This window comes from Castor canadensis, chromosome 14 (genome assembly GCF_047511655.1).
Source record: "Castor canadensis chromosome 14, mCasCan1.hap1v2, whole genome shotgun sequence".
NCBI lineage: Eukaryota > Metazoa > Chordata > Mammalia > Rodentia > Castoridae > Castor > Castor canadensis.
In genome coordinates this window covers 33,171,700-33,183,520 of record NC_133399.1, presented here as the reverse complement: position 1 = coordinate 33,183,520, position 11,821 = coordinate 33,171,700, and the positions used below count along the sequence as shown (strand labels likewise).

At 34.4% G+C, this 11,821-nt stretch overlaps 1 protein-coding gene across 1 annotated transcript; it reads right to left on the bottom strand.

The window, feature by feature from the left end:
* Positions 1-4,272: 4,272 nt before the first annotated feature.
* LOC109679977 (olfactory receptor 7G2-like) lies at positions 4,273-5,217 on the bottom strand. Its single transcript, XM_020155008.2, has one exon. It carries the CDS (start codon positions 5,209-5,211, stop codon positions 4,273-4,275), a length of 939 nt encoding a protein of 312 aa, XP_020010597.2. The 5' UTR covers positions 5,212-5,217.
* Positions 5,218-11,821: the final 6,604 nt, after the last annotated feature.

Sequence of the window (11,821 nt, the reverse complement as noted above, 5' to 3'; positions counted from 1 at the left end):
TTAGGATAAAGGGAAAGTGACTTAGGTATGGACACATAGATGCACTGACACATCAAACCTTGATGTTATGGCATGGTGGTTCAGGAATTTGAAGTCAAGAGACTGAGATTCAGAGATGAATATTTACCCCCACATGATGTGACCTCTAAGTCAGCTGCATTAGGAATTTAGATAGGTCAGTGTTGTTTTAGCTCATGCTTCTGAAAATCAACAAGTCCTTCATTTTCAGTGACTCCAATTACAAAATGATTATGTAGCAAGAGACTGATTCAAATCAGGACACACACTTGGGACCTGAGAATATAGTTCTGAAATGTGCACTTATAGTGACTATTATTTTGGTGGGATATTAATTGTACACACTTACTTATAGATAAAACACTAATCTCCTGTAAGGATATGTTGCACATCTCCTTTACCCAGAGAGTAAATGAGAAAAATCATAAAAATTACAGTATTTAGATAAAATTGAAAAAAGTAATAATTTTTGTTGGTATGTCATAAGCTGATTCTTAGGATGAGAAAATTCAATATCATAAGTTTCCAGTCATCATGGAAAGATGTAGGAAGAGGAAAGATAATGGAGACTGAAAAATGGCATTGAGCAAAGCACACTTGAATACTTCAAGAGCTGCCATAATTGAAGTAGAGTAAATATTTAATGAATACTAATAGCTTATAAAGGAACTCACATGTGCTGAGTATGATTTCCTTATTATGTAAAATTATTAAGATAATTGAGTAAGGAATTGAGACATCAATTTGAGGACTTTATTGTTGCCTTTCCCAACTTAGTCTTGGATAATCTGTCATCACAAATTTGTGATCTTTTACTGTCTACCTGTTTCTGCCATTGTGGATCTCAAGGGCCATTCACTTATGTACTTATCTTCCTTTCTTATTGAATTCTAGTTCTTTTTCCCTAGTTACCTTTATAGACAAAATCATCCTTACAAACAGTATCAGGTACAGTGATATTATGTTTATATATTATATGATACATGTATATGTTGCAAATGAAACTAATAATATACCCATTGTAGCATAAACAATGCAGAAGTGAGTGCTGATGGATCAGGTAAAGTGAAATCTGATTTTATGTACTATAAAGTGAAATTTCTAATATATTATGTGCAAGTAATAATGGACTAGACATTGGAATGTTATTTCACTCCTTTTTCAGAATTTTGCTACCGATTTTCATTCAAAACAGTAGCATATGTTATATAAAAACACATATTAACACAGATCACAGTTCTTAGATTGAATTGTGTTTCTGGGTTAATAATATTGATGCAAAGAGTTGAAAACCTTCAAAAAGGCAATAATCTGTGGCATGTGGTAGCATTGTGATTATATATAAAAATCTTTTAGTGCTCATTTGTTGACACAACAAATTTTGTTTAATCTGGCACATATGCTGCAATAATGAAGACAAGTTAAATTAGTGCAGGAAAAATACAACAGTTCTATTGTTTAGAAAAGAAAATCCATACAAATATTATCCCATAAATGAAAAATGTTTATTTCTGAACTGGCATTACAGTGGATGGATGGTCTGCTTAGTCAACTGTTTTAAAAATTGAAATGAATTTGATTTTCTGTCTCAAGTTAAATGTTAAAAGAAATTTCCGGGTTTTTTTTCTCTGTAAATTACAAAAAGAAGAGTGTAAAACTTTTACTGAGGCAAGGAGGGGTTTCAATATCTGGATCTATTGAACACATACCAAAGAAAATATTGATGAATTAAACAATGTGAAACCTACATACTTGAGGGCATATAGTAAGCACTACAAAGTAAATACAAAAGTCAGGTCACTCTGTAAGACTAAATTAGGAGTATATTCATATTTCAAAGACAACTATTCCAATAACAAAATAAAACTTATTTTGGGGCTAAGGAGGAAATTTAATGCTTATCTAGCACACACAACACACACAGACACAAAAAGAATTTTTAACACATAAGCCTCTCAGTGGAAATATCAAAAATAAATATTCCAAAAAACGGTAAAACAGATGGCAAATAATAGGGAAAAAGGATTCTCAATTTCACATTGGTAGAAATGTGAGTTAATGAATGCTATTCCACACCAATGACATGTCAGAGTAAATGAAGGTATTTGAGGGATGATGTGGAACACCAGCAGTATTTAGTGGGAAGATAAATTAGCTTATTAATTTAGGAAAAGTCTTTAGAATTTCTAAACCATGGCAAGCTACACTGTTTCAACCAACAATTCCTCCCAGAACATAAAATTAATTTTTATTATCTTCAAAAGTCACATAAGAGTTTATTCAAAAAACTTAATTCATAATATAATATAGATATCAAAATTCTATCAACATCAGAAATGCCTCTTATTCTAAATGTCCCCAGTCACAAAATAAAAACATGAGCTATTGATAAGAAAGGAATAAAAATATGAGTGATTCTTAAATACAGTGATGAGACTAGCTGGGTGCCAGTGGCTCACGCCTATAATCCTACCTACTCAGGAGGCACATATCAGGAGGATCACAGTTCAAAGCCAGCCTGGCCAAATAGTTCATGAGATCCTATATCAAAAGAACCTTCACAAAAATAGAGCTGGTAGAGTGGATCAAAGTGAAGGCCCTAAGTTCAAATCCTAGTACCACAAAAAATGATGAGACTAACAAGAAGTCATGGAATCATTAATTAAGTTAGAATTTAACACAGTCGGGGATGAGAGCATAGGACAAATGGAGAGTACTTGCCTGTCAGGTCAAGGCCCTGAGTTCAAACCCCCACTAACCAAAAAAATTTTAACATAGTTAAATTATAGCATATTTATGAAATACATTGTATAGGAATTTCCTCAGTAGTGATTGAGTCATTACTACCCTGTGAAAATGACAATTTTTAAGGTAAAATGATCAAGTACTGATACTGCAACACTGGTCATATAAATCCAAAATCTATCTCCTTGGTTAAAGTCTCCTTTTATCTTAATGTCCTGTACCATTTTGTGTGTCTTCTACCATTTTGTGTGTCTTATAAGAAAACAGTTGAAAATATTTAGGGCCCACAAAGATAATCCAGGAAAATTTCCTCCTCTTCAGTTCCCCTTTCCTCAATCACATCACATTAGCCAATCCAAGACAGTAAGAAAGAATCTGGATATATTGAGGACCATGATTCAATCCACTGAAACCTAGCATTTACCATATGTTATATTCTAGTAATCTCATGAATTGGGAGGCTGAGGGAGAAGACTCACAAATATGAGACCATCTTTGGCTACATAGCAAGTTCCAGATCAGCTTGAGAAATAGATTAAGATTTAGAATGAGAGACAGATAGAAAGAGAGGGAGAGAGAGGAGAGGAGAGGAGAGGAGAGGAGAGGAGAGAGAGAAAAAAAGAGGAGAAGAAGAGAGGAAAGAAGGAAGGAAGAAGTATAGCAGGAAGAAAAAAGGATGAAGAAGAAAAAAGGAATGTAGTAACGTGGATGTATGGAAAATCTATCTATAAATACATTCAGGGAAGGACACTAATTTTCTTTCTCTGGAGTCAAGATTAGGCATCAAGCTAGACAGGTGTATTTCCTAAAATGATGCAACCTAGTTTGAGGCCACCTGTGGTGGACTAAAAGATGCTCACCTGTAGGTTCTGGCATAGTCCTTCCCTCTGATGTCCTTGGTAAGTACCAATGAATGTAAGAGTTGATTTTCCTTATTAATATTTAGGGAATATTTATTGATCAGCTACCAGAGACAGTCAAATATCTCAAACCTTTGATATCATCTGATCATGCCTGAATATGATGAATGTTATGATTCCCTCAGAAGGTTGTTGTTAACAAGTAATAGGTCTAATGATAGATCACAGGCTATGAATTCCCACTCTTCTTTCTAGTAGTTACTATTCTTGGATGAGATTTTGAAGGCCCTAACAACATGATCAGGTAGAAGCTATTCTCTAGATATGATGACATCTTATTTTAAGTACTGTCCCTGTTCTGGTTGTTTTCTCCAACTTAGCTTCTTTTGTGAGTGTTCCAAAAATTTCGTTAAGAATTTGATCCCTCAGACTTCTCTAGATCCCACATAAAGGAACTAAATTAAGAGGATGGAATAATATATGACATGGTACAGAACTAAACAAGAAAATGTCAGATCCCAAACTAAAATGCACTTGAAAAATACATTATCCAGTCATTCTAAAAGAACATAATGGCAGAAGTGTCTGATATTCTGGCTCATTTCACACTAACTTACTCTAGAAACCCAAGCCTGTAACAAATGATACATCATACAAGAGAAGTTGTCATACTGATGAATTTCCTCAGGGCTTCCTTCATTTCCTGGTTTCTCAGGCTGTAGATAAAGGGGTTCATCATTTGGGGGACCACTGTATACATCATTGTAGCCACTGCAGATTTCCAGGAAGAGTCAGTAAATGCAGAGCTAATGTAAACCCCAAAACCTGTCCCATAAAACAAGGACACAACAGATAAGTGAGACCCACAGGTGGAAAAGGCTTTATACTTTCCTACTGATGATGGCATTCTCAGAACAGAGGAAACAATGTTTACATAAGAGAAAATTATTCCAGCGAGTGGAACACCACCAAATACAGAAGCTGTAACAAATATCAGGAGGTTATTAATCAGAGGATCAGAACATGAGAGCTTAATGATCTGAGCAAGTTCACAGAAGAAGTGGGGTAGTTTTGGTTCTGTGCAGAAGGACAGCCTCAAAACCATTAGACTGTGCAGCAGGGCATCTGCAATGCTAATGAACTGAGAGACTAGAACTAGCATGACACAGAGACAGGGGTTCATGATGATTGTATACCTCAGGGGGTGACAAATGGCCACATAGCGATCATAGGCCATCACTGCAAGGATACAATTTTCCATGCCAACAAAAACTGAAACAAAGCAGACCTGGCTGATGCAGCCTATGTAAGAGATGTTCTGATCGTGCTTTTGGATGTTCACCAGCATCTTTGGGATTGTACTTGTGGTGAAACAAATATCATTACCAGACAGGTTGGCAAGAAAGAAATACATAGGTGTGTGGAGGTGGGAGTAATAGCTGATGGTCAGGATAATTATCAGGTTTCCCAAGATGGTGACCAGGTATATGGACAGGAAGATGCTGAAGATGAGAGGCTGTAGTTCTGGATCATCACTCAATCCCAGGAGAAGAAACTCTGAAATAGCAGTTTGATTTTTTGCTTCCATGTTGCTGAAAAATCTGGTGGAAATTTTGGGTAAAACAATAACAAAATGTATTCATCCACCAGAATCATCACTTGAGTACCTGTAAGACAAACATCCCTGCAGATAAATTTATCTTTAGACTTATTCTTCAGAACTGTGAAGAAGTGAAATTTTTTGTTTGCCCACCCAGACTCTGATCCTGACCAATGGCTGTCCTAGTACTAAATACTCTAAAAAAACTTCACCAATAATATAGGAAAATGGAAGCATATTTTATCATATTTCCTAATTGTAATCATGTTTGAGAATGGCCAAATTTCTGCTCTTAAAAATGCACCTTCATTGTGAAACACACTGAAATCTTCTGAATAATAAGAGTTAGGTAAGAGTGGGTAAGGGAGAGTAACAAAAGGGATTAATCTGAATAAAGTATAAAATACAATGCTGAATCCCCTTTGAGTATACTTAAAAAAATGAAGGACAGGAATGTAAAACATGTCCTGTTGGGAGGTGAGTACATGTGAGAGGGAGATAGTGAATAGTCAGGGTGAACGCAAATAAATATGGTCAATGTACTTTATATTCTTGTATGAAAATTGAACAATAAAATCTTTTGAAGTAGGGTGGAGAAAGATGAGAATGAGTGATGGTGGGTGGGGGTGAATGTAATGAAGGTACACTGAAAGGATTTATGGAAAAGTGTCAATGAAACAACCCTGCATAAGTAATACATGCTAATAAAAATGCTTAACAATGGGGCTTCTTCTTGGATAGAGTACGAGATGAGCAGCATGAGTCTGAGTCAGCATTCGGGAAACACACAGGGGACATGTCAAGAGAAAGAGGATGACAGATAGTTGACGAGAGAAGCAGGGGATGTTATTTTTCATCATATTTTTCTCTGCTTTGTTCCTTACTCTCCTCACTGATTCTCAGGACAAAATTCTAAAACATACCTTCCTCCTTTCTGCAACATTTACAAAGGGACATTGTGTTACCTGGTATACTTCAAGGCAAATGATGTTCACCATGTCTTCTGGATATTTAAATGGAAGATCTGTGTTCAGTAAGGGCAGGAAGACTGAATGATTTAATAGTCTCATGTTCAAAAGCATCATTACCTGGAGGAGGCTCAGGTATTGTTTCATGACTGGAGCAGAGCTTTTGTGTGAGAAAATGTGCCAGCTCCTATGGTTTCTACCTCTCTGGGGACTTAATATCCCAGCTCCTCATTAGGACAGCTATTTTACTATCAAGTTGATCCCAGTATAGTGTGTATCCTAAAGACTATCCTTAAAGAAGGAAGTAATATAGCACAGATAATTTCCTGAGCCTCAAGAACAGACTTGCATCATTCTCTTCTCTCCATTGTGTCTGCTCATTTCCATTTCATGGAACTTGAATTCACAACACACAACTCATTAATGAATCCCAGTGTTCACTTTATGTTATTAACAAAGGAAACTCTGGATGATTGATATCAGGAAGACTGATTTCCACTTTAGATGATAACACATGTGTAATATATGTAGGTATACTAATGTGATTATAAATATTAACTGAGTATGGTAAAAAGGCAAATACTCAGCAGTGTTGTTTTCTTCACTATCACTGAGGTATACTAAACCTTAATTTTTAATACAATTTGCATGGAAGATTCTTAACTAGTTTTGTAATCAGTTTTATGGATACAAAAATATAGACAGGGCCATGAAACCTGGTTAAAATTTCATAAACATCTTTTTCAATATTGTTGGCACAATTTCAATAGACTCCATCAAAAAGAGTGTGAGGTGAAATTGTGCTTCAACACTTTTGGGTTATACTGCACAGTTATTTTTATTTATTTTTGAATTAGCATGCATTAAAAACATGAAAGGATTTCATTGTGACAATTCCATATATGCAAAGGCTTCTACATTTTTAATTAAGCTGCCAATTCAATTACAAAGCACTAAATGGCAGTAATATGCAGTGTGTCCCGCTACGCTGATCAATTGGTCAGATTTCAACCACTATTCCATTGTGTAATGCCCCCATGCTGATGTTCATTTTAAGACTATTTATATTTAAGGGTAGTTTATGTGTTTATCAGCATATTTTTTGTCATATACACTCATTATATATGAATTTATAATTTTTTTAATTTAGATAAATTAGCTTTGTGGTCTTGTGTTGGTTATACATCTCAAAACATTACTGAATTTGCCACTTGTAAAATTAGTTTCATGGAATATTTAAAATTTTCTCTATATAGAATCAGATTGTTTGCAAACAGGAATAATTTGGTTTCCTCCCTTCATGTTCAATTTCCTTTTAGTTATTATTATTTAATGATTGCCCTGGCTAAAATTTCCTGTAGTGTATTGAATAAGAGTGGGAAGAAAATATGTGTTAATCAGGTTTCTATTATGGTAAAAATTGTCTGTTATAACCAGATAATAAAAAATTATTATTTGGCTCACTGTTTAGAGGGCTTTAGTCTATAATTTGTTGGCCTTGTTGCATTTGGTTCAGAATGAGGCAGTGCATCCTGGTTGAAGCACATTAACATCTGCTTATCTCATGTCTCTGATGTGAGAGGAAGAAGAATTTGTTAGAATCCCAATATTTTCATAAAGGTCATTCCCCTAATGACTAAGAGAACTTCAAGGAGTCTCCAAATCTTAAAGACTGTGTACACATCAATAGTGTCTAGGGATGGAGACCAAGACTTTAAGATTTGGGCCTTGAAGGAGCACTTATGTAAACCACTGAAGTGGGCACTCTTGTCTTATTTGAAAAGTTAAGAAAGAATGATTTCAGCTTTTTGCTGTTCCATATAATAGCTGTGTGTTTGTCATGAAAACATACTATGTTGAAGTAGTATCCTTTTGTATGTAAGTTGTTTACACTTTTATCATGAAGGTGTGTTGAATTTTACCAAATTCTTATTTTCCTTTACTAAGATTTATCCTTTCTGTTGATGCGGAGTACTTCATTCATGGACCATCCATGCATGCTAGGGAAAAACCCCACTAGATCATTGAAAATTATCTTTTTGATGTGCTGTTTTGTTCTTCTTGATAGTATTTTTGAGAATTTTTATATTTATGATCATAAGTGATATTGACCAATAGTTTTCTCTTCTCAGTGAGTCCTTGTGTCTGGTTTTCATATAACGGTAATTACCTTTATATAAAAGCATTACCATTATAATGTTGAGTTAATTCTGTCTTGTAGAATTAACTTAGAAGGGGTTCCTCCCTTTAAATTCTTCATAATAATTTAAGAAAAATTTATTATTCTTTGAAACTTTGATGCAATTCATCAGTGAATTCAGTACTGAATATTCTTTCAGAGACAATTATCACTGATTCAAAATCAATATTTATTACTAGTTTTAGAAATTTTCAATGTACTCATGATTCCATTTTGGTAGGTTATGTATATTCAGAAAATTGTTAATTTCTTCTAGATTTCCAATTTAGATTTTGCATAAAGTATTCCAGTTTAGATTTTGCATAAAGTTGGTCAGAATATCATCTACTGATTCTTTTCCTTCCTGTGGCATCAGTTTTAATGCCCCACTTTACATATTTAATTTTACTTATGTGGGTTTTTATTTTCCCCTTAGAGTAGCAAAAGTACTGTTGATTTTGTTTGCCATTTCAAAATAATGCATTCTTATTGATTTTTATTGGGTCTTTAAATCACAATTCCATTTATTTATGTCCTAAAGTTTGGTTTTTCTTTGCTTCAATTAATTTTGGTTTGGTCTTCTTTTTCTTAACCCTTGAGATACATTGTTTGGTTGATTACTTGATATCTTTTCTATTTTTATATTGCTTTAAAATTGCCTCTTGATACTGCTGTTGCTTATCACTTAAGTGTTAGCATGTTGTGTTTTAATTTCATTTATTTCAATAAATTATTTCCTACATTTTTATTAGCATCACTGATTTTCCTGGGGCATTTGTTGTGACAATTCTGAATAGCCTCACATTGTACATTTGCTTGATCACCCTCTCCATCTCACCCCACCACCCCTTCCCTCTCCCACTTAAAGCATTTGCAAGAGGTTTCATTATTTTAATTTTTGTATGTAAATTAAGTCCTTCAATTATATTCCATCACTTTTATCTCCTCCTTTCACCCCCCCCACTACCATAGGTACCTCTCCCATTGTACTTATTGTACAGTCTTGGCTTTCATTATCAATTCAAAAGTCAATATGTGAAGGACTTTCCTAACGTACCCAGGTATGACTATGCTTTATTTTGGTCAGTTTCAATGCCCTCTCTTACTCTCCCTTACCCTTTCCTTCCACTTTCCATTATTCAAAAGCTTTAAGTACATATTGTATGTCCTCTACATGTGCAAATGCGAAGTATTTCAACATTATTGAGTTTCTATCATACTGTTTTTCCCTTCCCTCCTTCCATGAGTTCCACATTGTAGTTCCACTTTTGCCAACGTGTTCTACCTGTAGATGTGTATGTGATCATGTTTATTTTAGTATATGTTTACTTTTTGCTCTATCTTCAACACAGGGAATACATGTGGGCTTCGTCTTTATGAACCTAGCTTATTTCAGTTAACATGATGTCTTCCAATCCCATCCATTTACCTTCAAACCACATAACTTAATTTTTACTTATGGCTGACTATAATTTCATATATCTATATATCACAGTTTATTAATCCATTCATCATTTGTGGGGAATCTGGGCTTTTTCCATAGCTTTGCTGTTGTGAACAGCGTTGCTATGAACATTGGTATGCTGGTGTCTCTGTTGTAGTCTGACTCACACTCTTTCAGATACATGTCCAAAAATGGTATCACTGGATCATATAGCAGGTCTATTTTTCATTTTTAAAGGAATCTCCATAGTGCTTTCCATAATGATTGTATTAACTTACATTCCCATCAAGAGTGTATAATGGCTCTAGTTTTGCCTCACCCTCACCAACATTTGTGGTTGTTTTGTTCTTGAAGATAGTCATTCTAACTGGGGTGAAGTGAAATCTTAGTGCAGTTTTTATTTGCATTTCTTTAACGGCCAGAGAAGTTGAACACTTCTTCATGGAGTTGTTGGTCATTTGTACCTTGTCCACTGAAAATTCCCTATGAAATTCATGTGCCCATTTCTTCATAGGGTTTTTGATTCTTTGAGGATTGAGTTTTTTGAGTTCCCTGTAGATTCTGGAAGAAATAATTTATTGAAATAAATAAAATGAAAACACAACACACTAAACTGTATGCGATTTTAGCATAATTGATATTAGTCCCTGACTGGATGAATAGCTGGCAAAGATTTTCTCCTATTCTGTGGAGAGTCACTTAGTCTAGTGAGTGTTTCTTTTGGTGTGCAGAATCTTTTTAGTTTGATGCAGTACCATGTGTTCCTTCTTTCTTTTAGATACTGGGCTGCTGTATTTCTATTTAGGAAGATGTTGCCTATGCCTATATGTTCCAGAGTGTTTCTTACTACTTCTTATAGTTGTTTCAAAGTTGCAAGCCTTATACTAAGGTTTTGGATCGACTCTGAGTTAATACAAGAACTGGGTGAAAGGCAAGGCTTTACTTTCAATTTTCTACATGTAGAAATTCAGTTTTCTGAGCCACATTTGTTAAAGAGGCTGTCATTTCTCCATCACATATTTTTTGTAAAAAATCAATTCACATTAAAAGCATGAATTTATGTCTGAGTCTTCTATCCTGTTCCAGTGGTCTCTTTGTCTATTTTTTTTACAATACCATTCTGCATTTTTATTGCTCTGGCTATCTATAGTTTAAAGTCAGGTATTGTGATTCTTCTAGAATTGGACTTTTGCTCAGAATTGCTTTGCCCATTGTGCTTCCATGAATTTTAGTATTGATTTTTCTATTTCTGTGAAGAAGGTCTTTGGAATTTTGATAGAGAATGTGTTGAACCGGTAGATTGCTTTTGGTAGTATAGACATATTCACAATATTGATTTTTCTGATCAGTGAGCATGGGGGATCTTTCTATCTTCTGATATTGTCTTTGATTTCTCACTTCAGTGATTTATGCATTATATTAAAAATTTCTTTGACATCATTCCTTAAATATTCTTAGGATTTTGTTTTTTGAGGCAATTGCAAATGGGATTGATTCCCTAAATTCTTTCTCAATGTGTTCATTTTTGCTATGTAGGAAAACAAATGATTTCTGTGTGTTAATTTTCAATCTTCCTACTTTGCCAAAAGTGTTTATAATTTCTAAGAGTAATTTGGTGACGTTTTTAAGATTTTTTAGGTATAAGATCATATTGGCTGCAAGTAGGGATAGTTTGATTTCTTCCTTCCCTATTTGAATTCTTTTTATTTCTTGCTCCTTTCTTACTGCTCTGGCTAGGAATTCCAAAATTATATTATATAGGAATGGGGAAAGTGGGTTTCCCTGTTTCTTTCCTGACTTTAGTGGAATAGTTTTCCATTTATTATAATGTTGTCTATTGGTTTGACATAGATAGCCTTTACTATATTGAGGACCATCTTTCTATTCTTAGTTTCTTCAGTGTCTTATCATGAAAGGCTGAATTTTGAAAAGTTTTTCTGTGTGTATCGAAATGAGTATGTGATTTTTTTCTTTGGTTCTGTTTATATGCTGAACTACTTTTATAGA

What these genes read in the sequence shown, in the direction of transcription:
- LOC109679977 (XM_020155008.2), bottom strand. Translation starts at nt 5,211, where the DNA reads ATGGAAGCAAAAAATCAAACTGCTATTTCAGAGTTTCTTCTCCTGGGA.